The sequence below is a fragment of the Talpa occidentalis genome, unplaced genomic scaffold, assembly GCF_014898055.3.
Source record: "Talpa occidentalis isolate TD23 unplaced genomic scaffold, MPIMG_talOcc4v2.1, whole genome shotgun sequence".
Lineage (NCBI taxonomy): Eukaryota > Metazoa > Chordata > Mammalia > Eulipotyphla > Talpidae > Talpa > Talpa occidentalis.
The window spans coordinates 29,832,817-29,859,970 of NW_026555331.1; the positions used below are offsets into that span (position 1 = coordinate 29,832,817).

The 27,154-nt window shown below is 41.5% G+C and overlaps 2 protein-coding genes across 8 annotated transcripts in view; one reads left to right on the forward strand and one right to left on the reverse strand.

The window, feature by feature from the left end:
* Positions 1–27,154, forward strand: part of NCALD (neurocalcin delta) — a 348,584-nt gene that overhangs the window by 270,678 nt on the left and 50,752 nt on the right. The window lies entirely within an intron of this gene.
* On the reverse strand, positions 21,892–22,219 carry LOC129145245 (heat shock protein HSP 90-beta-like). Its single transcript, XM_054691906.1, has one exon. It carries the CDS (start codon positions 22,189–22,191, stop codon positions 21,892–21,894), a length of 300 nt encoding a protein of 99 aa, XP_054547881.1. The 5' UTR covers positions 22,192–22,219.

Sequence of the window (27,154 nt, forward strand, 5' to 3'; positions counted from 1 at the left end):
AACGCTTTGGAAGCTGGATAGTCTTCTAAACTTCTTTTCAGAATATGTGATTCTTTTTTTCTTCAAAATATCCCAATTGTAGAAATGAGGAAACTGAGGCACAGAGAGCTCAAGAAAATTACCTGGTATCTCTCAAATATGAGGGCATGCTAGGAGGCTGATGCTGCAATCCTGGCTCTATAGTCACTATGTTATACTCCCTTTCAAGCTGGGATATATTGCAGTTTGTCTAAAACTGGTGTTATACAGTGTGTCATATTATAATCTCAAAAAAAAAGCCTATAGAATTATATCCACTTGCACATTCTCTTTCAGAATCTTGCCACTCTCCATCCATCTAGGGGTGGAGTCTTTGCCTTTACCGTGGACCCACAGGGACCCACTTGGTCCTAGGGATAGAGCCTGAGGAAACAACACTAGGTGATTCTGGACTGAATCATAAACAACGTGCAATTTCTGTTTCTTTTAGCTGGCCTTTGTTTCTCTCATGCATCACATTTCTCCTTGAAAACCATGTTGTTAGTTTTCGAGGAAGCCTAGACCATGTAGAGAGGCCACATGTATGTGTTTAAACCAACAGCTCCAGCTAAGGGCTGACCGAGCAGCCTGCACCCACCAGAGCACACAGACAAGCCTCTGCAGGATCCCAGGCCCCAACCACTGCATCCCTTTACCCCTTCTCACACCCAGGGGACCAGAGATGAGCACTGCTGACCCCTTCCTTAAATTAGCAATTCTTAGAAACAAAAGTTACCATTTTAATCTCAGAAATTAATTTTAGATTTATTCCTTAGGTAACTGGCATTGGAATATACAGATTAGAGATTATTGCAATGTGTATATAGAGAACTAAACTTTAGTTAAATATAAAATAAATGGGCTTTTGTGATTTGGCATAAATAGCTAACTTAATAAAATATAATTTCTGGAGGAAAACACTTTAGTTGTCAATCAAATTACACATGGGCTTTAGGTATATACATCTTGTTTGTAAGCAGGGAATAGTATCCTACAAATCAATACTGTACTGGTTTTTGGAGAAGATTTGGGCTGCGTTGAGACTGCACTGTAGGCCTAAGTAAAATCTCCCTTGTTGGGCCTCCCTGGTGGAGCAAGGGGTTAAGCGCCGCACTGTGAAGCAATCCACAGCCTCTGCAGCAATGCATTTCAGTCGGTCTGCCTGGTCTGTTCCCCACTATGTCTCTGGTGAATCTGCTAACCCCCCTGCATCTCTGGCCTGTACCCCAGCTCTTGTATGCATAAATAAATAAATTTTTAAAAATCTCCCTTGTTGCTGCCCCAAGTGGGGCCCTCTCTGTCGGAGCGACCCATGTGAACAGCACTGCTTCTATTTTCCCTTGATCACTGCTTAGTTTTCCTCATCTGCTTTTGTCTTTCTCTCTCACACCTACTCTATCTTATCTGTTGCTGAGTTTTCCATTGTTATATCCTGCTGTCTCCTTGACACACTCTTTTGGCCCATTTCCAATACTTCTAAACCTATTTTTCTGGTCTACTGGTTTATAGTAAATCTAGGGAATTCCTCTTGGCTAGATAAGGTTTAGCTCATTCAGCAAAGTCATTTTCCCCTTGACAAAGCTGCCAAAATGGCAGCTGTCCCACTGGTTTGTGGCTCCTTATGTTGGTCAAACTTAGCACTTGGTATAATCAGTAATCCAGTCCTTGTGTCCTCACTCAGAGGTCTCCTTCTCACTTTTGCTGTGCAGAAATCAATATCTCTGCCTCTCCTCTGCCTTATTTAAAGGTCACCCCATCTTGATGGTGTCTCTTTCTTTCCCTTTAGAAGGCTAAGTTGGCTTGTTCATTCATTCATGTGTTCATTCAGAATTTATTCACCCTGGAGTTGAGCACCTGTATTACGATGTCTTTCATGTTCAAGGACGGGTAAGGTTCTCTCTAGGGACCTCTCATTTGTTTCCCATAGACACCAGGCAGATGTGGCTCAGTCACCCGGGCCATTCAGTGAATAGCTCCTGTTCTACCTCATCCAAGGTGTGCAAGCTTTGTAAGATACGTTGGACCAGCCAGCCTCTGAAAAAGTTGCAGTCCATTGGGAAGACTGGACAGCATTGCTGCTGAGGTTCAGCTGTGTCACCATGTTGGTTGCAGCCTCTCAAAGAGACAAGTGTAGTTCTGGACAGATAGTGTATACTCATTAAATCTCAGGAAAGTAATTAATGAATAGATTAACTGCAGAAGGATATGTGGATCACTTCAGAGAAGATGTGAGCTTTGAGTTGGGCCATGAAGGATGAAGAACATTTGACATGACTAACAGAAGTGAAAGCATTGAGCAAAAAAATCCCGAGGACATCCTGGTAAAAGAAACAGAACACACAGCTGTTTCTCACCTGTTTGTTCACCTGCTTGGGAGAACAAAAGACAAATTATGGATAGGTATCTGTGGAGGATCTAGAATTTTCCAATTTAAAATAAGCTGCATTTGATCTAATAGATGGCAGGAAGCTAGTGAAAGTTTTGGGGCAGATAGGGATGTATGTGTCAAATGGTGTTGTAATATTTTAATAACCCTGTTTCATTTACTCTGGACAACTTATTTTAAATTCCTAGATAACTGTGAAAGCATTTTCTTTGCCTCCATTTTTTTTCTCAGAGAAAAATTCTTTTTAAATGAAAAAAAGTGAATTCTCCTTTTCCCTAAATATTGTGTGACTGGCCCATTTAATTTTAGCTGGATGATATCATAGAGATGTGCATCTTCCTAGTTTTAAAAATACTATGTTATTTAGTAGAGCCATAATTTACGTAAAATGTGAATATGAAAAACTTCATATTCGTAGAAAAACTTACAGCCTTCATAACATTTTCTAAGAACTGTTGTGATTCTATAGTTATGATTGATATTCATAATGAAACTCCTGGGAGATGGCATCATTCTTCAGTAAATCTTTTGATTAAGTCATCGTGGCAGACTGCGTTATTTTCAGTGAAGTTTTATTTGCAAGTTGGACATGCATGTCTTATGTCTGAAGTCTCTGGAAGCTGGCCAGCCATATGTTTGGCAGTTATCTGAATGTTCTAGCCAGACTCTCCCATTTAAGAAAAATGCTGCAAATTATAGATGTAAAAAGTGTGATAATGTTGATGTACAGTATAAAGGATAATAAAAATAAATCCCTGTGTAGCTAACAAAAATACCATTTGCTAATCTTTTGTTCTAAATCTATATTGGTATTGACAATGTCACCATAGCAGCATAAAGCTTACCTCTATTTTGGGGGTCCAGTGTCTCACAGAAATTGAATCTATAATATATTGTTTAAATTTCCAATCCCATAAAGGTTTTAAGCCAGTTGACGATAGTTATCTCTGCCTCTGATAGAGAAGAAAAAGTGTGCCTTATATGTACAGGACATCACTCGCCACTGCTGCTGGCAATTGTGCATGTTTGGAAATGGGCTTGCTTCAGAGGCCTCCACCCAAGGTGGGGTCAAGTGCTCCCTCCCAGCTCTTCAGAAGGGAATGGAATCCTTAGGGAGTCTGAGCCCTTCTACCAGGCCCGCAGCCTGCTGGGGCAGCTAAAGGAAATCATTCACCGTCTTGGGGATTTACTCCCCAGAGTGCTTGAGTGGAAATTTAAGTGGAAGTCAGAGTTTTCATGAAATTATTTCCTCTATGTCCAGAAGATGTTTTCACAGAATAGAAACTATTTAAGAAAGTAGTCTTAATAAGCTTACTATTAATATTCATTTTAAATAACTGAAATATAGAATTAATGTATGTTTATGATAGAATGGAAAATACAAAAGGCAATAAAAAAGAAAATCAGCATCACTCAATATTTTATTGCTTAAAATAAACACTTAATATTTTAAAATTTAAATGAATTGTATTTCATTTTACTTCCACAAAAGAAGCAGAACTCTGAAGTTAAGGTGAGGATTTGAACTTCCAATACCAGTTTCTTAAAGCAATAATTATTGGTTTCTAACTAAATTGAATGCTAATAAAAATTTGAAAACTAATCAATAGTAAGATGTTGAGGATCAATTTTTTTAAATGAATTGCTTCTTAATGAGTCTATTCAGTTAGTAATATTTAGTTAACTGTTTCATAAATATCTAATAAGATCATGAATAAACAAAAATATGTTTGGAGAAAAATAGTTTGAAAACAGAGTTCAAAACTTAATCCCACCATTAGGGATATTTTCCTGGAAATGAAAACTAGATTAGAAGGATAATCTGTTAGGAACATAGTCCATAAAATCACAAACAACTCTCAGAAGGAAAATTTAACTGTATAATAGGGACACAGTAATTTCCTTGTGGTCTAAAATGCAGAGAATTTAGAGGATTTGCTGTTTTTGTTGATCCTCTCCTTGACCGCAGAGGCTTAACTTTGTTTCAGAAATGAGTTTTTATATCCCATCCATTGTTTAAATACAAATTTAATTTTAGTTTACTTCGTTTTAGACCACACTTGGCCTTTGTGTAGACTTATCTTTCTTGAGTTTCTCATTATCTTTCCTTTTCCTGGTTGACCTGGAGAAACTTTAATTTTCGTCATGGATGTGGCAGGTCATAGTTTACTTATGATCTTTAACTATCCATTTGGACATAATAGTTTTTTTGTTGTTGAAGATGTTTTTCAACAACCAAACACTCTGTCCTATTATTCTAATTGGGACTAACCATGGGCTGTTCCACAACGATTTCTTTCCGTCACTGCTAGATTATTTCCTTTGTTGCTAGGACTACCTATTTCTTGGGTTCATTTTCAATTTTGCTAGACTCTATTTTTTTTTAATTGTTTTTCAAAATGGCAGAAGAAGGATTAGGTCTTTGTAATCTTCATTTTGCCCTCACAATTACATTTAAAATAATCTTCCATCACAGTTTTATAGACTTTGTTCCATTGTCTTCTAACGAGCTGAAGAGCAGGTATAAAATCTGCTGTCATTTTAATTTGGATTCCTTTATAGGTGACTTCTCTGCACCCCACCCCGACCTATCACCAATGGGATTTATACTTTGATCATAAATTTTGTTAGGAAGTGTCCAAGTATGCCTCTTTATTATTTTTCCTCAAGTTTTGAATGTGAAGACTTGAGGTTGATTCAACTCAGAATAATATTCTTTTATTATTTCTTTGAAGTGTTTGTTTTTTTCTGTCATTTTCGTTTCTCTTCCAATAACTCTTATTACTGGAAAGATGTTATGTCTTTTAACTTTAGTTGCTACTTGAGCTCTTGGATCTCTCCTCTATGTAATTTTTCTCTTGTGTTTTTCTCTTTTCTCTTTTATGTGCTAGAGAATTTCCTCAGTTTTATCTTCTGGATCTTATATTTATTTTGTATCCTTTCATTTCAATGATTAAACCTTTCTAAATAATTCTGAAGATCTTTTTAAAAAATCTTTTATTTTTATAAAAAAATTTTTCTTTGACTCCTTTTTCATAGCAGCAGACTCTTGTTTATATTGTAAATGCAATATATAAAAAAATTCCCTCTGACAATAGTGGTACTTTTAAAAAAAATCTGTGTCCTGTCTCAATCCTGGTTCCCTTTGGTGTCATTTGTTCTGTTGTTCTTCTGGATCCTTTCCCTTTATGTGCTTGGTTTTCCTTAATTAAGAAGTGACTTTTGAGTGGCTCAATCATATTTACCAATGAAGGACTGGGTTGACTATCAGAGGGAGCTGGTGGGACTTCCTGGGCAGTTTTATAGGATTGTTTTCTCTATCATGAGTAGGATGGGATGGCTTCTTATGAATGGCAGGCTCGATGGGAGGCACATTTGAGAGTAAGGAGCAGACAGGCAAGCCCATAGTTGCCCAATATGCCAAAGTCAGGAGGACTTTATTTGGGGTGGAGGAGGGGTGAACCAAATTGATGCACTATCTTTTGATACAGAGCTTGGAGTGGGGAAGGGAGAGATGGGAAAAAAAGCTTTCACAGAGCCCTTTAATTAACTCCCTGACTGTTCCTTCTACCGTGACTCCAGACCTGAAAATTTCAGAATTATATTGGGATGAACAGCTATTACCTCTTTATCAACTCTCTGAAATCTATTTCGCATGGTGATTTTTATTGGCTCAGTCCAACCATGTGTTCACTATTTTTCAGAAATTCTTTAGGATTTCTGCTACCAATGATAACCTTTCCTGAATTCCATCCCTGCTATAGATCTTTCTTTTTATGAATATTTTCTTTCACTTAGTGGAGCTTTGGGAGTAGGATGGGTAAACTTGTCAGCTTAGTCTGCCATGTGAAAATGAGATCATATTAACACTCAGAATGGCTGTCCCCTTGTGTTAATGCGTGATTGAAATCAGGCCGTGGCTCGTGTCTTACTGTCCCTGTGTCCATTTCTCTATCTTTCACCATCCCCAACAGCCCTCCTGACCCTGGTTGGCCATATGATCAACATGGATCATTTATGCAAAGCAAGCAGAGTAAAAGCTGATCCATAATATCTGTCTCTACCAAGTACTGTCCAGTCCTTCAGGACTCCACTCCAACCCTGCCTCCTCTAGGAAATCTTTCAGACTTCTCAGTACTCCTGTGTAATACAACCCCACCTTATAACACTAACTAATATGTCTCCAGTTTCCTGTTTGTCTCTTCTGTCACACTCTAAGCTCACAGAAGTTAGTCAAGGTCCTCGAGTCCCTGTGTACTCTTTGGAGCTGGCATGTGTTACGTGTCTGATACAGGTAGAACAACTGAGTATCGGAATGAATGAACACAGGAATAAACACATCTGATGTTAACCTTGGAAACAGCTGTGTTGTCTGTCCTTGCTGAAAACGAGGCAACTGGCCTCCTTATTTATCAAATGTTTCTGGGGCAGGGCATTTCAGGCAGAAGGAGCAGTATGGACAAAGGCTGCTGACAAACTGAGGTGTAACTTTTTTTTTTAATTTTATTTTTATATTCCCCATACAATTACAACCCCCTTATTTTGACCCCAGGCCCTTCTTTCCCCGCCCCCCACCCTCCATAGAGTGTCTCTGGTTCATAGTTGTTTGTTGATTTTGATATTTTCTTCCTTATAGTTATTCTTTTTCCTGGTCCCTTATTTAAGTTTTCTAGATTCCTGCTATGAGTGAGACCATCTGGTATTTTTCTTTTTCTTTCTGGCTTATTTCGCTGAGCATGATCCCTTCAGCACCATCCATGTTGCTGCAAATTGCATGTGTTTATCTTTTTTGAATGCTGAGTAATATTCCATGGTGTATATGTACCACATCTTCTTGATCCAGTCATCTATTTTTGGGCATTTGGGCTGTTTCCAAAGCTTAGCTATTGTAAACAGTGCTGCTATAAACATAGGGTGCAGGTGTTCTTTGGAATGGATGTTTCTGTGTCCTTTGGGTAAATACCTAGGAGTGGAATTGCTGGATCATATGGAAGCTCTATGTTTAGTAGGTCCAGAAATCTCCACATAGCTCACCATAGTGGTTGGACCAGTTTGCATTCCCACCAACAGTGCAGGAGAGTTCCTTTTTCTCCACACCCTCGCCAACATTTGTTGTTGCTAGTTTTTTTGATATGTGCCATTCTCACTGGTGTAAGATGGTATCTCATGGTAGTTTTGATTTGCATTTCCCTGATTACAAGTGATGTTGAACATTTTTTCATATGCTTGTTGGCCATTTGCATTTCCTGAGGTGTAACTTTTTGAGAGGACTAGTGAAGATTGTTCCCAGAGGGCTGTAGATTATGACTTCATTGAAAATCAGTCCCAAGTCTCTGCTGTGTCCTTTTGTGCTGAGTGGCAGCCTGATTATAGGGTTCTTTGAATTTTGCTGGTTCAATGAGTGCAGGTCTAATTAGAATGGTTGTATCTTAGTAGAAATGCTGGTTCCTCCATTCTATACATGTCTGGAAATGCTCCTTTATGGTTCATTTATAATCATGACTTAAAGCTTACACCAATCTTCTTTGCAAGTTTACATTAAAAGATCTGCTTACACTTGTATTAAGTATCATTAATTATATTGAACCCTCACTTCACAGGAACAGTATGAAATCACAGCTTAGACTGGAGTTTTCCAGTCACACTGGGGCTCCTGGGGCCTGCTGGAAAGTGCAAATATGAACTCTCAGTTCCAGAGCTCTGCCCTTCCCATGATTGGCCTGACAGAGCTTCCTTGTTCAAATGCCTGTGATGCCAATCACCACCTGAAAGTCCTCTCCTGAAGTCTGAGGGCCTCACCTCCTTTTTCTGGTAACTTAATAAAAAAACAACTAGTTGGCAATTCCTAGCTTCATTTCCTCGTTAATTAAAGTGAGACTTTCAGTTTTAGATGTGTTAGTTACTCATGTAGCTGGTGCTCAATAAAGATTTGTCGAATGGGTAGAAAGATGAATAAAACATTCAAGGAGAGGTTGGCTTTGCCTTTACTGAAATTAGTGTTAAAGTGCACATTTGCTGGAAATTGTCCCAGGCAAATGCAGGGATCTGATTTTGATTGCAGACCATTTACTCTTTCCGTTCTTAACCATTTTCCCTCCCATCATGTAGGCACAAGTCATCCACCTCCTGTCTTTGGAAATAATGCACAGCAGGAGTTAGAATGTCACCCAAGACATTTCAGTAAGGACCTTTCCTTTGTCCATAACAAGGATTATATGGGAGATATGCCATTCCCCGTGGGCTTGCTCACCTGACCAGGCAGAGATGCTCACTTCAAGGTCATAGCCATCACCTTCTGTAGGGAAAATGGAATTTAGCAGTTTTTTTTTGCTCTCCTGCCATTAGCATCTATGATCAACACCTGTGGTCTTACAGGCGTGCCTGATGGTGGGCACCTGGAGCACGGTGTGGGCGTGTGTAAGTGGGCACACCAGAACTGAGAGACAGAGTATAGGGGCACGGCAGCAGAGGACAGGAGGCAGCAGAGGATCGTGCAGCGGAGTGCAGTAGACACCAGCAAAGAGACCACGACAGAACACCAGAGAGCCCAGGAAGAATAAAGATTCACCGGGGGCTAGGAGGCCTGCCAGCCTCCCAGCCCCCCAGCCTCCCTGCCTGCCCTGCACCTGGTTGCCTCACTACAAATGGTATAGAAAGATCATGAAAAGGCTGAAAAAGTCACTGAGAACTCCAGGACCCCTCCTTTACTTGTCTGCCCGTATCAATAGAAAACCTGCTTTGTGCCTTGCTGGTGCTACACTTTCCAACTTGTCCGCAAGGAACTGGACTTGTCTGTAAGAGGGCAGCTGCATGGCCCCTCAGCAATCTCTTAGATGGGGGAGAGGGGAGGAGGCTGTAAAGCAGGACTTCCCAGTTGCATGAATCAGGAGCTGCCTTGGCAAACAGTGAAAGGCTAGCCCACACTAAGAGGAAAAGGAGGTCTGGGGAAGCTATCAGGATAAAGCAGCTGGCAAAAGGAGGCATGTTTGGCAGCCCCTGCAGGGCTGGAGGTAAAGGAGAGGAATGACTGCTTGGAAGTGACTCAGGAAGAAAAGCTTAAGTGCTCTCATTATTCAAAGATCCAGCAGGTCTTTGAGCCTCTGAGTCAGTGGAGAGGCGCACCAGCCCAAATGGACGCCCATGGCCCTGGGATCTTCCCAGGACACTGAGAGGAGAGGTACAAGGGCTAGGCACTGATCCCCAAGACACGGATAAGAATCACAGCGATATGAATAAATGTGCAGGTTCCTGAGGTGGAATTCAGAACATTAGGATCAAAATCTACAGGGCTGGGACTTGGGGTCTGCCTCTGTACAAAATCCCCTGGTGTCTCTCTTGTCTTGTAATCTTTGTGCACTCCAAGGGTCTCTGGCTGTACAGACACTGACCAGCATCGGCAATTTCAACCACACGTGGGACTGGTCAACTCACAACAGGAGGAGGCAAGTTCTGTGACCTCACATTTAACAAGAGATTCTGGTATTCGGGCACGGGTTCAGACCTTGAAGGCAATGCTTGCCTTTAGGGGGTAAGTCACATGGTGACAGTCTGCATCCTCAAGCAGCATGCGCTCCTACCATCATGAGCAACTCTTGTGAGGATCCACCACCAGCCACACAGAGCTCCAGTGCAAGTGAGTAGTCCCCAGCCCTGACCAGGACCACCACTGGCAAACAAGCCCTGTCTGTGAGGGGCAGCCTGAGGATGGGCTTAATTCACAGCACACGTGACAGAAACTACAGACTCCCTAAGTAGGATTATCAGATTATCAAATAAAAATATGAGACATGCAATTAAATTTGAATGTCAGGTAAACATTGAATATTTTCCTTTTAGTGTAATAGTGTCCATTGAAGTATTTGGGACATCATGTACTAAAATATTATTGTTTTTTTAATCTGAAATTCAGATTTAACTGGGTATTTTATTTTATCTGGCAACCTGACTCCTTAGCGTACTTAGGCACACATTTTCAAAAGAGGCAGTCTGTCAAACTTGGATACTCGATAGCCCTAGGTTGACAAGAGTAGAGGGCGGGAGAATTGCCTTCTATCTTCACCTTCTTGATAAGCTCTGTGAAGTTTTCCGCTGATATGCAAGGAGTCAGTGTTCAATGGTTCTCTTTTCTTTTTTTATCATCAAAACAGAAGTTTCATTACTGATAGCATCTAGATTAGAGATTATAAGTGAAGGGTAAATCCTTTCTGCTGACTCTCCCAGCCTAGACACTGGACACAAATGAGGAAAGATCTGGTTTGCAGGGAAGACAGGACTACTAAGGATTTCTTCCTTGACCTGGTTCAAATAAAAAATAAAGATGCCCAGATTCCCAGGACTTAGAAATCATCTCCACTCAAATGGGGAATCTTCAAAAAAGTGTCTTCAGCAGAGGGCACGATGCATGGAAACTCATGTGGTGTCACACACGCCCTTCCTTCAAGTGACTCTTCTTCACCGAATCCATTGATCATATATGACCGAAACCTGTGATCATATATGACTGTCTCCCTTTAGAGAAATAAGGAAAGCCTCCTTTCCAGCTTCCTGTAGCCACTGTTCTACTGTGGCTGTTCTTTGTACCTCTCGTGGCCAGTGTAGTGTCAGTATCAGGAAGCATGGAAATGCAGACGAATTAACTCCAGTGCCTCATTGCATTTGAAGCTACTATAGCAATTGCTGTTTTTTTTTATTCCAAAATGAACATCATTATGACTTTGAAATGAAATTTTAGTTCATTTTAATCAGGTATTAATAATGAACATATGGTTGTAATATTTAGTTTGTTTATTTTTGCTTCTCACTTTTTAATTTATTTTAATTTTTTAATGAATGAAGTACCATTGTTTTACATCCTTGTAAATATTTTGACAATATGGGATTTCTCCCATCAGGTGTAGTTACTGGAGCTCTCCCTCCACCAAAGCAGCCATAATCCTGCACTGATTCCGTTGCATGCTCTCCCCCAGCTCCACACCAAAGGAGTCTAACGTTGGAGCCGGCCACCTGGGATTTGTATGAGGGGAGAAAGCCTGGCTAGCAGAACTGACATGCACAAACAGAGCTCTTCCAGCCATAGTGGTGGGTGCCTCTACCCCAAATCACTGTGCACCATCTGTTACTTGTGAGATGAGATGGCAACTGGCGGGGGCTGAAGTTGTTATCTTGCAACCTAAGAGTTCTCTTAGAACTCTTTCTAATTTCATGGAAGTAAAGCCCACTTCAACATGAGTTCCTACAAAAGCTATGTAAATCAAATCACATTTCCCCACTGGTTAATGTGATTATTTCAGCGTTACATCTTCCTTTTGGAATGATTTGTTTCTCCCCAAAGATATTTAGATCACGAGGCTGCTTACTCCTTCAGGGAAGCTTTGTAAAGTGGGTGAACTCTTCAGTGCTTTCTCTCCCCATAGGTCCTTGCTTTTTTGAAGTCAGAGAACACCTGTTTCCAGGAAACAGTTTGTCAACAAGATAGCTTTGTGGGTGTGGGCCAAAGAGCCTTCAGATACTGTGCTATTTTCTTCTGATTTATAGTTCCAAGTTGCTATCCAGAGAAAAAGAAGTTAATGGGAGGAAAGAGTAGCAGCCATCCACGAGTAATTCGTGAGTCTGTGCTGTCTGCTTCATTATATTCCACTCTGGCTCGTTATTTAATATAATTTAAAATTAGTGGGGCTTCTTGGCAAGATTAAAGAGACAAGTCACTCAAATCCCCTTGCTTTTCCAAGAAGCATTTTAACTTTGCCAACATGGTACCCCAGAGGCATCTGAACCCAAAGAATTGATTCAGGACTTTAGCAAGCAGTAATCAGTTTCAGGTCCATTATTCTTTAGTCTCCTCCCTCCTCTAAGTATACTTGTCATTTTCTCCAGCCTTAGAGGAATGTACAAAGACCAGAATTTAGAAAATGTGTTTTCACTTAGTCTTATGTTTAGAAAAGGAGTCTTCAAGTTGAATACCAGGTAAGAATCACCTAGAGAATTCTGATAGAATGCCAGTGCTCAGGTGCTACTGTCAGAGATTCTGAGTCATTTGGTTTGGGGTGAAGTCTGGGCACAGGGTTTTTTGTTTAAAAGAATGGAAAAGTTTCCTAGAGCTTGAGTGGTTGTGAGTGCTGGTCCAGCAGAATTAGCTGGACTTCATGGGATGCTGGCATTCCAGATCTGATCCCATAGTCCCTCCCCTCAGAGGTCTCTACTGTTAGAGCCCCTGCATGTGGAGCCTCAGGAGACATGTACCATTAGCCTGAGTTAAAGCATTTTGTTCCCAGAGGGGGAATGTTGGCACAGAACAGTTTGCCAGCTGACTCTAGTAGAAATCTATCACACTGACAAAGGAGCAGGGAGAGGACAATACACCCAGGGTATTGTGTGCTGATCGGAACAGTGAAGACCTGAGGGGTTAGTAACCCTGGGTTCCCCCATGGTTACAACTGCAAGAGTGCCATGCTCCTGGGCAGTGGTGTGACAGGAGAATTGGTAGGCCCTGATATTAGGGAGAAAAATCCAGGGAGGCTTATTGGTTCAGTTGCATGCACTCTGAAATCAAACTGCTGGATTCAGATCTATCACTTCAACTCCCTCAAATAATCAATTTCCTAATTTGGATGACAGGTAAAAATTGTAACACCTCATCATTTGTTGGGACAATGAAATGAGATAATACGTGATATAATACATCAGTCCCTCTTCTACCCCCTTTATAGGATCCTCTGGATCATTATTAAGTTTTCTTGATTAACATGGGGATGGCTCATGACTCTCTCCTTCAAGATAACTAATTCTTACAAGGAAATACAAGGTTAGATTTAAGGAATGGAGCCAAATGTTGACTCCAGAGTAAGACTGGACAGACCTCAAGAGGAAGCCCGGAACCTTAGAGTTGTAGGATAAAGCTGTGGGACCCAGAGTCGGGCTATGTCCTTGGACCAAGGAACGAGGACAGCACCAGGAAATCAATGGGGTGGTGACAAGACTTGGGTCAAAGAGCATGGAGAGCTACCCACATCAGAGGCTGTGGAGACCAGTCTCTCCAGAAGATCCAGAACCCAGAGAAGGTACCCCAGGCTGAAGAAAGTGGTTTCTAGATTTTACCTTCTAGAGCTCATTGGAGGACTGCAGGGCTTTCTTGTTCTCTGCCTCCTTTGAGAGTTGCTTAAACATAAGAGATCCTAGAAGTGAGAATCTCAGCAGACCATCCAAAAAATGTAGGTGCTGCTAGGATGATGCAGTTTCTCAATCAGAGCCCTCGGATTCTGCTGTGAGACTAAGGTGCTCTCAGCATTTCCCACAGAGGGTCTTGCACAGGCTGTTTCTATGGCATGTCCCATGGTGAACACATTTGCCAGGGGACTGAAATTTAGCATGTTTCCTGATTGAGGATTTTTTGGTGCTTTTAACTTGCTGGTAAATCTCTAAGAGGGGGGCATGATAAAATGTGTCCCACAAATGAATTTGACCAATGAGCCCTTTCTTCTTGGCAGGAATCCCCCCTCTTGTGGCTTGTTTGCCATCTTAACTTCTGGAACTTCTGCCTTAAGGCATCTGCCTCATTTCTCAGGGACCCTGGGTGGAATATGGCCTCATTCTCAGGTCTCTGCCCCTTAAGTAGAACTACAAAATGGAACTGAGCTGTGTGAGGGCAGGGCCAGGCCTGTCCTGTTCATCTTCTCTCTGACATATAGTTGGGACTCAAATCGTGCCTCTGTGGAAGGACTGACTAAATGAAATCATTTAGTTCGTGCAAAATTCCAATTACTGCCAGAGATAGTGCTTTGGAGATTTAGAGTTAAATACTCAATTGACCTGCTCTTGTTGGGGGGAAGTGTTTTCTGAGGCTATTGTGTATAAGATTAAGAATCACGAGATGTGAGTAACAGTTGTAACTTGGTCCTTTCTTTTAAAAAATTATTTTTTCCTGGGCCTCCCCTGGTGGTGCAGTGGTTGAGCGCTGAGCTGTGATGCTGCCCTTAGCCTCTGCAGCACCGGTTCCATCCCTGGTCGCCGGCGAGGGTCCCACATGGTGCGCAGGCCTCTCCTGCCGCCCGCTGCTCCCCTCAGCAGTGTATTTTGTCAGTCTGCCTGTTCTGTTCCCCGCTCTGGCTCTGGTGAATTCTCTCACCCTCCCACACTTCTGACTGTACCCAGTGCTTGTATAAATAAATAAATAAAATCTTTAAAAAAATTTATTTTTTCCTTTTCTATCTTTATCTTTCTTCTTTTCTAGCCAAATGATTTCATAATAATCCTGTTCATCTCACTTCAAAATGGCCGTGGAAAAGTTTGTCAAAATTAAATCCCTCTACTATAAAATATCATCTTAGTGATTCCCTTGGGAATGGGCCCAACTACTGATGTTCTGCTGGGCCCTTTAGTATTTAGACTGATCCTTTTAAAAAATCTAGGCAACCCCCAAGTGTGATTTGTGACCACAGGCTTTGCCAAGTTTAGAAGAAGAGAGATGAAGCTAGAATGGACGCTTTCGTTGACTACATTATAGTGGGTAGTGTTTATTTTAAGCAGTTTCCCAAATAAGTACAGCTTTTCTTCTATGCTACTGCATCCTAGGAATGATGCATTTTTATGGGAGTTTTTCTACCCCACCCCTACCCTGAACCTGCTGACATGGGCGCACAGCAAGGCCAGAGTGGTTCCCACTAAACTCAACAGCTGGTCACATCGTCCACCGCTTAACCACAGCACTGCCTTTCACGAGAGTCAGTGCTTGTGGGTTTCATCCATCTGCATCTAGCCCAAGGAGTTCACTTTTAAACTTTACTTATGTGGATTTGGGTAGATGGAGGAGCAAACAACTTTGATTGGGAAGAATTGGGCCTAATTTCAGATCCACAACTGCAATATCTAGAAAACAGAACTCACTTGTATAAAGTCAGTGCAAGTTACATTTGGGGCTTTAAGTTGAAATCTTATTAGTACACTTGATAATGTATAAAAATATATAACTGTATTTTCTTAGCCCTTGATCATAACACAGTCTAAAGATTTTAGCTATTTTTTTTTAAACATTTATATGAACTTTCTTCAGCCAGCATAGGATTAGCCCACATTTAGTTTTAGATTAAACAAATCACTGTGTTGAAAATAAAATTATTTGAAATCTGACTTTTGGGAAATTTGGGCTGGGAGTTCCTCTGCCCTATGTCCTGGGGGAGAGAAAGAGACTTGGAAGTTCATGCTGTTTGCCAAGTGGGTCAAGAGTCCCTGTTGTCCCAGATGACAGCTGGCACATACTCACAGGCCACTTGCTCTTACTTTATTTTTTCCCAGTAAAGAAATAGCAACTACTTGCTAACCTACTTCTTCTTTGTAGGAAGATAATAAGGCGTTTGCATAGTGAACCTGGCATTTTATATCATTCCTTCAATGTAAATTGTTATTATCAGAAAGTAAGAAGGAACCTATTTATAAGAAGTTCGGTAATGAGGAAAACATCATTACAATTATTCTGGCTAATGAGCATTACATCATCTCTAGATGGGATGTTTTTGAGGGAGGCAGTTCCAGAGGCCAGGTACACTCAGCTACTGGAGCTCTCAGTTGGAGAGATGAGTGATACAAGAGAACCAGCTCCTGTTCCTTTGCGTGTCCAGAGCAGTCAGGTGTCAGCACAGCACAGTGTGCAGTAGATTAGAGGGACATGTGGAAGGTTTTCCAAAGACAAAGCCTTCTCCCTGAAATATGTGCCCACAAAGGATCCATTTCTGGGACCCGGTGTGTCCTGGATCATTCAAATGACAATGGTATCATTAGGGACCTTTTAGGGTTCCAGGACTCTTCATGTTCAATGATAAGAACAGCAAAAGCCCCATTAATCTGGTAGGATCTTCTCTCCTGGTGCTGGAAATCCTGCCCCCGGGTTACTTACGTCCTCCTGCCCTGCCTGTCTGCCCTCCCCAGTCTGACTGGCCAGCATTTTCCAGCATCCTGTGAATGTCAGTGGCTCAGCCTTGGTTAATTAGGTTATCTGAATTTTTCCCCTCCCTGGTGGCTAATTTTGTTTGAGATTTCACAGTGCTTCTAAATTTATATATGTAAACAAAGAGGACACACTTTTCTTCAAGTCATTTATTAGAATCAAAATTAGGAAGAGATTTTTAACCTCTGTACAATTGAGCTGAAGAAAGTTGCTATTGTAGGTGGGTGTTGAAATGTTCACAAGTGCCTCAGCAAAAAAAAAAAGGGAGTTTGCATTTGCTTTCAGCCACGGCTGCCTGTGTTAGATGCATAAAGCTGTGGGTCAGTGAGTCAAGGTGTGTCTATTTGAGCAAAGCCTGTTGAGCTGATTTTCCAAGGAAAAGGAAAATGACCTTCCACTCTTGTGGGTTGTGAACATTTCTAGAGCATTCAGTGAAATGTCTACCTACAAGCTCAAAGATAGTACATTGTGTTCATCTTTTTATGAAGACAGAGAACCAGATCAATCACTAATGGGTTCTTTGAAATAACAGGAAGCAACAGCCTTTGGGATTTAAGTATGTTTGATATAAGACTTCAAGTTAAATACTGGACAAAATTGTGAAAATGGAAAATGGATCTTATGTTAATTTCTTATGGCTGCTCTAACAAAGCACCACAAGTTTAGTGCCTAAAATGACATTTTTTTTTTTTTTACAGTTCTGGAGTTCAGCAGCCTAAAATGGGTCAGCTGGACAGAGTTCCCTTCCAGAGACTCTATAGAGGAGAATCTGTTCCCTTGCCTTTTCTAGCTTCTAGACATTGCCACTGTCACTCTGACCTCTGCTTCTGTTGTCTCATCTCTTCTCAACACTTCTGTCTCCCCCTTACAAGCACCTGTGATCACATGGGGTGCCCCTGGATTTCCGCCACACCTCAAGAATCTTAACTTATTCATATCTGCAAAGTCCCTTTTGCCGTCTAAGGTAACATAGTCCTGTTTCAGAGGTTAGGGTGTGCATATCTGTGGTAGGGGGCATTATCCCACCTATCACCCTTTCTGATCAGTTTCCTCATTGGTGTTCCTGCAAAACAGAAGGAGTTATAATATGCAGCTATGATCTGCAGGTGTGGATTGTGAATTTGAACTTGCTCCTGTGACAAGACTTCCTGTGAGAAGAAGGGCTGCTGTGAAATCTGCTCTATCCGTAGGAAACTCCTAGCAGACACCAAACTGATGTTTTTTCTTTTTCCAATAGAATCTTGCACTTGTAACATGTAGCTTATGCCGTAGAATTAAAAGCTGTTGGGATGGCAATCATATGTTCCAGGGCTCTAGAATAAAGCAGTTCAAATACCAAGCCTGTCCTTTATTAGGTGTCCATTATCACATAGGTTCCTTGTTTTAATTAAACCTCAATTTCTGAATCTGAAAAACAGATACGATAACTAACTTCCAGAAATCCTGTGTGATTACAAAAATAAAATGTGCAAAGTGCTTAGCACATGCCTGGCATGTAATTGTTGCCATACATGGTAGTCATGCTAGGGCTACACCAGGTCTGCCCATGCTCAGTCTGCCAAGTGCAGCAGAGTCAGAGTGGATACAAGCAAGGACAGGGCATCGGGAAAGGAGAGAGCTGGCAGTTGACCCTGACCAATACTATTCCAGTGTTACAGATGAGGCAGCATCATGCAAAGGAAATGGAATTCCGCACTTTCATGGAGCTTGCATTTGCAGCTGCTTCATTGGAGAACTTAAATATGACCCGGAAAAGGAAAACCCTGACATAGAATGCAATGATTTGACCTTCTTAACATCATAGATAGTGAAGGCAGAGATTCAGAGGACAAGAGTCCTAATCAACTCAGTCCATACAGTTTCCTTAGCCTTGCTGGCCAGGGCTGATATCTGATCCTTTCTAACATTTACAACTGTGTAAATCATCATTTGCTTGCTGGCTTACTTCTAAGTAATAGATAATACCATCTTATCCCAGAGTGTGGCTTCAGCTTTGTTCTCAATAATCCACTTTACTGTCATCCTAAATCCTGATTTTAAAATCCCTGATGTTATGTATATGCATTTGAACCAAATGCATTCTACCTACTAAAACCAGTAATGCCTGTTGGATATTTATTCATGTCAGTCATCACAAACATTCACTGCCTAAAAAACATTTTATCATTTATCCATTGCAGTGATTCTGTTATAATTCTAATTGATTTAAATGATGATGGAACTGAGCCTTCTGAAGTCTGAGTAACTTGCCAAAGGAACAGAACTTGAAGTGGTAGAGTAAGAAGTCCAGATCTTTCTGTCTCCAAACCTGAGGTTCTAGTACTTAGAGAGAGAAAAACCAAGTAATCATAAAATACTGCTAAAATGGAAAAATGTCTATACTTGGGAGAAATGAGTTACAGATCTACAGATTATGATTAGATTTTTGTAAACTAAACAGTACTGTGTATGTGAATGTGAGCATGGATGAAGGAAAGTTATGGTCTCTTTTCCTTAAAAATGCATCTACATACATGCACGCACAATTTCACACACAACTTCAGGAAGTTCAGGTTAGGAGCCTCTAATATACACATATTGCAGGTAAAGAAAAATCTAGAAGGATATATGCCAAATTGTCAAGTATGATCATTGAGGATGGGACTCTGATATTTTTATACTGCTCTTTCTTTCTTTCTTTCTGTCTTTCTTGGTTGAACTTGTTTTTCAATGTGCATGCCTTATTTCTCTAACCAAGAAAAGAAATTTAAGATTATGAGTGAAGTCCGGTTATTTCCAATTTCAAATGAAATTTATAGCTTATTTTTCTCCTGATGACCAGGCTTCTAGCACTTTCCTGTGTCATGGATAAACCTCTGAAAAAACTCAAAGAATGCCTTTGTGAATGTATAAATATGAGCTATTCTGTCCAAAGAGAAACTTTCCCTAAAAGTTGAGACTAACTGAAAACTGAAAACAAGGAGGTGGGGTATTTGTGGGGTGTGTGTGTGTGTGTGTGTGTATTGGGGAGGTGATCTAAAGATACCGTGAAAGCCTTGTCAGAGTTCCCCACTATGAGTGACATGTGTGTGAGAGACATCAGTGCAGCTCTTTCTGTGAGGAGCGAAGGCACCGTTGTGCCTAAAGATGTGTGTTCTCTAAGAACTGAACGGTAAATGAAGCTAATGCCCCCTCGCAGAGGGAACGACCACAGTACACTGTAGTGGAACTGTGTGTGCTAATCCAGCTACCCTCGGGCTGTCATTCACAATGACCTCCTCATTCTCTTGTCAAGTCAGCCTGGCACTAATTGAAATGGCTGTTTCCAGGTTACCCTGTTTTTCTTTCTTTCTTTTTTTTTTGCATAAAACTGCATTGTCTTTATTTTGCATACTTTAATTTCAGAACCAAATAAACAAAAAAAAAAATTCACAACATCCAAACCCGTTGTCAACATGGAAGGGGACAGGGTTTGAGACCCTCCTATCCTGTCTTATGTAAGACAGCAAAGAAAAAAACACTAGTTTTATCAGCAGAAGGAACCAGGTGGGCAGAGCCACTCAGGCTGCTGCAGGAAGAGATGGGGACACTATACAGAGGGCACAGGGTCTGTAGGTTCAAATCCTAGTCTACTTCTTCCATGCGAGATGCATCCTCATCACCCTCAAGGGTGTTAGGGGGAAGTGATGTCCTGAGTTAATCCCATACGGGATTAACTTTGTGGACTCCACCCCCACTCCAGGATCTCTCTCTGGGACAACAACCTCTGGCTCTGGGGACTGCCTATCCTGTTGGTGGAGACGGTCAGCCTCCTCCCTGGCTTTTCTGAATACCATCCTCTGCTCATCCAGCGTTAATAAAGTATGCAGCATGGACTGTATATCTGCCCAGTTAGGGCGGTGGGAGACAAAGATAGAGGCAAACAAGTTCGCCATCCTCTGAGGAGCCTGCCGGTACGAGGGAACAGAGCTCCTCCAATTTAGGAGGTCCGCAGTACTGAACGGATGGTGCAACCAAAAGTACCCAGCAGGTCTCCCATGTTCATTTAAGCCACCCATTGGCATCTGGCGAAGGGGAAACTGCCCTGCCTCAGGTTGATCCTTCCTGCCAAAATGGGTGCCGAGTCTAGTGTGGGGAGGAGACGCCATTTTAGTGTCCTCCCCAGAGGGCAGTGGAGGCTGTGCAGCCTCAGGGGTCTGCACGGGAGGGGCTTTGTCACGTGGAAGAGGATTTTGTCCTGGTGTATTTAAAGTATTTAAAATATGATGCTCCTCCTCTTCTAACTCTGCTCGCTGGCTGTCCTCATGGAAAGGGGAAGGTCTATCCTTTCTCTGCACCATTAGCCTAGCCTTCGCCTCCGCCATATCTAATTTATGGAGGGCGGCCTGCATCTGGTCCTGCATACCTTTAAAAGCTGACTCAAAAGTCCGATTTTGTTGTTGCACTTGATACAGCATGCTTTGATAAGCTGACTCAAAAACGTTACGATTTTCATCCCTTATACTCTTAATAGTTAAATCAAAGGCCTGATTTTGTTGTTGTATGGCCACGTTAAAAGCCTGAATTTGTTGTTGCATGGCTATGTTAAGAGCCTGAATGTGTTGTTGCACATTCTCAGTATGTGAAGTAGAACTTCTACCTCTCACAGAAACAAGAATATAGCAAATTGCGCTTACACATATTACCAAAAAACCACCCAGAAGCACAGTCTGTAAAGGGATGGCTTGTAAACCACCCATGTATGTATACAATAGTAAAATCACGTGCCATACACCAGGCTTCATCAAATTATTTACATTAATGAAACTGGTGGTGATATTTAATGGAAGAAGGCTGCTCAAATTCAAGGCCGGAAGGAAACTAAAAGAACTCAGGCTAGGGATGAAACTGTATAGGCTCATGGTTGAGGCCATATTTGAGTCAAAAATGCACCCACAAGGGCTGTATGCACAGGGAAAAAAACAGGCTTTTCAGGACTAGAGACAAATATTATACTGCTAGTCCTGCAGAACTAGTGCGCTTATGGTGACCAACGCAAGGAATGTTACTTTGGGCTGGTCAACCGCGGGTGTAACTTGGAAACCACGCTGGGCGCCAAACTGTTGTAGAGCAACCCCGATACAAAACGGGGTGCCTGACTGTGGGTCCTCACCTGCGCGCTTAAAAGGACTTATCAATGCTCTACTGCAGGCACACGTGAAAGGTTAATAAAAGGTTTATTTACAAGGGAAGGGGAAATGAGGAAATGTACAGCTCTGGGAGAAAAGTGGGAGACAAAGTTTTAGATGAGCCCTACCCGATCCAACGATCAGGAATCCCAAATGGCGCTCTCAGAGTTGGCCGCCAGCCAGGAGCAGTGAAGCCAGGAGGCGAGTGATCGCGAGCCAGAGAGAGCCCAAGGCCCACGTGTTTGGTTTTTTATATCCAACCTGGCTGCCCAACTCCACCCTCAGGTCCCAGCCACCCTCCCTTGGTGATGATGGGATTTGTCTTTCCCAGAGTCTTGATGGCTTTAGTCTGGAGTGGGGGTGGAGTCCACAAAGTTAATCCTGTATGGGATTAACTCAGGACATCACTTCCCCCTAACAAGGGGAGGGATCTCATCAGGAACAGCAGCACTGGGCTCCTCTGCTGTCACTTCATCTTCATCGATGCTCAAACCTAGTTTGATCATGCAGTAGATACGGTTTGAATGGGTCTGGGGATCCTCAAGTGAGAAGCCAGAAGACAGCAGGGCAGTTTCAAACAGCAGCACCACCAGGTCTTTGACAGCCTTATCATTCTTGTCTGCCTCTGCCTTCTGCCTCAGTGTCTCCACAATAGTGTGGTCAGGGTTGATCTCCAGGTGCTTCTTGGCCATCATGTAGCCCATTGTAGAGTTGCAGGACACCCTGTTTTTCATCGAAGGAGTGTCTTAGGCTCTTCACCTGCTTGGACTGGCTGCCAGCAGAGATGTCAGGCTCACCATTTATTTAGTAACACTGGGTTTGGAAGACACTCTCTCTCCTCATTCCTCCCCTGCCCCACATGCACACTCCATGTCTGTTCAGTGCAAGTAGGTCTACATACAGCATTGCGGTCACATCTTGTTCTGAGCATGAATAAAGAATTCAAGAGTGTCTTACTTTACCCTGGAAATAAAAATGTGACATTCTATTTCTTAGAAGGAAACCTATAATATTATAACCTGATTTAGTCTTGGTGTGTTGGATTTTTGTATATGTTGGGGTTGGACAATAGCCAGAGACCCCAGGAGTTCCCAGTGCGATGGACAGTAGTGAACCTCTTCCCACAGCACCCCATCTTCAGAACAATGTCCCCCTCAACTTAATGTAGCAATTGTGGGAACAGCAAATATTAATGAAGCTCTTTGGATCCATACCAGTGTGCTAGATAAGAAGGCGCGAGCTGTCTTTCCACTGCCCCACCCAATCTGAAAGCTGAATTTGCACACTATCTCCACTCTTCTTGGATGAAATTGAAAAGCTGTTTGGGTGGAGTGGAGTCTGTAGAATTCCTTGTAAGGATATCATATTATACCCCTCCTTCTTACAGGCTGGAACCAGAGATGGATACAAATCTCTGCACACTACGCTGCATGATCAGGAGCTTCCTACACACCCTGATGAGAATCCTGAGTTAACATTTGCCTGCTGCCTTGCAGGCCTGATCTCCCTGTGGGAGGCAGCGTCTATCAACTGTAGGCTCTCTGCGGAGGCAATAATTACACTGTAGTAGTAAAGAGTCCCTGCTTTCCAGTTAGAGCAACCTCGGTTTATGTCCTGACACAGACATTAACTAGCTGTGGTTTTTGTAAAGTCTCTCACTTTATTTTAACATGTTTTCTTGCATGTCCATTAGGAGGGTTATATGGGGTATCATAAGTTAAGTGCTTATCACCACAGTGAAGTGCCTCCAAAATGAAGGCTAATGATATTATTAGCATGCTATTAGTCCTCCGATGGGGGAAAAAAATCCTTCCTTTTGACCAACCCCTCTCCCTGCCAGTACCAGCACCTTTTCTTGCACTCCTTTGGAGTGGAGTGGAACAAAGCTATTCCATAAAGAGCCCACACTCACTGTCCCCAACATCTGTCCTCACATTTGCTCCTAAACCCACCCTAGTGGACTTTGGCTCCATCTTTCTTGTCAAGGTCACTGCATTGCTAAATGCATTGGGCCTCCCTGGTGACGTGGGGGTTAAGTCTCAGAGCTATCGCACTGTTGCCACTGCCACAGGAGTTGGGCCCCCAGCCAGGGAGTAACCCACATGGTGCAGCAGACCTCTCCTGTGTCGCCTGCTGCTCCCCTCAGCAGTGTATATCAGTAGATCTGCCTGTTCTGTTCTCCACTCTGTCTCTGGTGAATCCTCTTAACCCCTGTACCTCTGGCCTGCACCCCAGTTCTTGTATGCATAAATAAATAAAAATAAACCTTTAAAAAGATAGTAAATAAATGCAATGGCATATAGCAATGGCCGCACTGGTTAGCAGCATTTGGTAGAGGAGATCACTCCTTTTCCTGATATGATTTCCCTCTGTGGCTTCAGGATAAGATAATTCCTCCTATCTCAAGAGCTGTTCCTCTCAGTCTCCAGGGCTGAGGAAACTGCTCTAAAGACATTGTAGAGACCCAGGATTTGGTGACTGTTCCTCTTTTCTATCAACATTTATTCCTGCAATGATCCCACACGGCCTTCTGGTGTTAATTACCATCTTTGTGCTAGTGATTCCCAAATACATCTTTCCAACCCTCAACTCAGTCCCAAAATCCAGACTCATATCTCATAGGCCACAGCACTCTCCATTTGATATCTACTAGGCATTGAAAGCCTAGAAGGGGTTAACCGGAGAAACAGAACTAATGAGATATAAGTGTGAATGAATGTATTACAAGGTTTGTGAGTACAAAGTCCTAAGATCCTCAGGTTGAGGAAGGTGGATACCCAAAAAGGCTAATGATTTAGTTCTAGTCTGAGGCCAAAGCCCTGAGAACCCTAAGAGTTGATAGTTTAGATCTTGTCTAAAGGTCAGCAAGCTCAAGGCCAAGGGAGAGCTGATGTTTCAGTTTGAATTTAGTTAAGAAAAAGTCAATTCCCAGTTCCCAACCAGTCAAGCAGGAAGAATTTTCTTCCACTTGGGGGAAGAGATAATCATTTTGTTCTATCCACGTCTTTAATTAACTGGTGAGGCCCATACAAATTTGAATGAGCAATATGCTTGACTTGGTCTACCAATTCAAATGTTTATTTTATCCAAAAGCATGCTCGTAGACATGATTAGAGTAAGATTCGACCAAATATCTGGGATCCCTTGGCCTAGTCAATCTGACGAGTAAAATTAACTATCACACATAACATATCTAAAAATGGACATCTGACCCTTTGGACTTAAGGAATTAAGTGACTTGCCAAGATGACACAGTAGTAATAGGAAAGTTATTTTAAAACAGTACTTGGAATCACAGGCAAGAAGTGCTGATGTAAGGTCAGTTCCTGCAGCAATGCTGTTTTCCATTTTTTATTAAAAGTAGAGCTCTGCTTAAGGAGCAGTATCTGTTGACCAGTGCCAATGTACATTGTGCTTGACCATAGGAAAAGATTTATTCTCTTATGCTTATCACTATGTCTTTGGGTTATCTGATAAAATCCGCTTATTTGGAAATATTTCTACCTTTCAGAAACTAATAGATTAATGTTTTGGGGTTTTTTTTAGCTCCTACGAAGCCAAGCCAGATAGCACTTTATGGCTTTCCTTATAAGTTAATTCTCCTTTCTTCTTAATAATATATATAATGGTATTAAATCATTTCACAAGGGCAAAATGAAATTTTTTTTGTTGTCATTATCCACAAATATGAAACAGGCTCCCCTGATGGGGTTGGGGAAATAAGCATATAGAACCTCCTGGTCTATTACGATAAATGTGTGTACATATTGGTTGGGATATTGATTCAGCAGGAAGTACATAACAGTGGCTAAAACAAAGAATGTCTCTCTCTTTGACAACCAGTCAAGAGAGGAGATTGTCTCCAAGTCCATCTGGTGCCTTCCATGTTGTGTTCCCCTGTCTTCTACTGTGTTATTTTCATCTAAATAGTAGAATTTGGGCCACACTCTGAAAAACACATTTTTTTTTTTTTTTGTGGAAAAGATTTTTATTTCATCTTAAGATCATATATTGTTTATATATGTCCTCTGAGAATAAAACCACCAACAGATGAAAATATATTAATGTTAGTTACGGAGAATATAAAAATTAGCAGAAATTTCTAAGTACTGAACTCTTTTTTTTTTTTATTTTTATTTTTTTTATTAGATAATAAATTTTATTGTTATATTCCCCATACAATTGCAGCCCCCCCATTCTGACCCCAATCCCTCCCCTCCCGCCCCTGCCCCCCTAAAAGTGACTCTGGTTCATAGTTTTTTGTTGATTTTGATTTTCACTTTCTTATAGTTATTCATTTTCCTGGTCCCTTATTTAAGTTTTCTAGATTCCTGCTATGAGTGAGACCATCCGGTATTTTTCTTTTTCTTTTTGGCTTATTTCGCTGAGCATGATCCCTTCCAGCGCCATCCATGTTGCTGCAAATTGCATGTGTTTATCTTTTTTGAATGCTGAGTAATATTCCATGGTATATATGTACCACATCTTCTTGATCCAGTCATCTATTTTTGGGCATTTGGGTTGTTTCCAAAGCTTAGCTATTGTAAACAGTGCTGCTATAAACATAGGGGTGCAGGTGTTCTTTGGAATTGATGTTTCTGTGTCCTTTGGGTAAATACCTAGGAGTGGAATTGCTGCATCATATGGAAGCTCTATGTTTAGTAGGTCCAGAAATCTCCACACAGCTTTCCACAGTGGTTGGACCAGTTTGCACTCCCACCAACAGTGCAGGAGAGTTCCTTTTTCTCCACACCCTCGCCAACATTTGTTGTTGCTACTTTTTTTAATATGTGCCATTCTCACTGGTGTAAGATGGTATCTCATGGTAGTTTTGATTTGCATTTCCCTGATGACAAGTGATGTTGAACATTTTTTCATATGCCTGTTGGCCATTTGCATTTCCTCTTCAGAGAAGTTTCTTTTTAGCTCTTCTGCCCATTTTTTGACTGGATTATTTTCTTTGTTGTTGTTGAGTCTCATCAGCTCTTTGCAGATTTTTGTGATCAGTCCTTTATCATTAGTGTTGGGTGCAAAAATGTTCTCCCAGTTGGTGGGGTTTCTCTTTGTTTTTGTTATTGTCTCTTTTGCTGTGCAGAAGCTCTTTAATTTGATGTAGTCCCAGCATGGTATTGGAACAAGAACAGACATACAGACCAATGGAATCAAATAGAAAATCCAGAAATAAACCCACAGATTTATGGTCAACTAATCTTTGACAAAGGAGCAAAGACTATGCATTGGAGCAAAGAAAGTTTGTTCAATAAATGGTGCTGGGAAAACTGGGTCCCTACATGCAAAAGAATGAAGCTTGACCACTACCTCACACCATACACAAAAATCAACTCAAAATGGATTAAAGAATTAGACATAAGACCTGAAACCATAAAATATATAGAAGGAAATATAGGTGAAACACTACGTGATTTGCACATCAAAGACATCTTTACAGACACATCACCCAAAGCAGTGATAGAAAAACACATTCTACAGAGGAAAGTAGGGAAAGTGAGCATCATTAAGAATATGACCTAGAAATCATATATCTTACTCATACTCTTATCCCATTGAACAGAATTTAGTCACATGACCATACTTAAGACAAGTTAAGAAACATGGCCTGTAGGGTAGCCACATGCTCAACCTGGGGTTCTACTACCAAAAGGAAGA

Excerpts from the sequence above, each read along its gene's own strand:
- LOC129145245 (XM_054691906.1), bottom strand. The coding sequence starts at position 22,191 with ATGGGCTACATGATGGCCAAGAAGCACCTGGAGATCAACCCTGACCAC.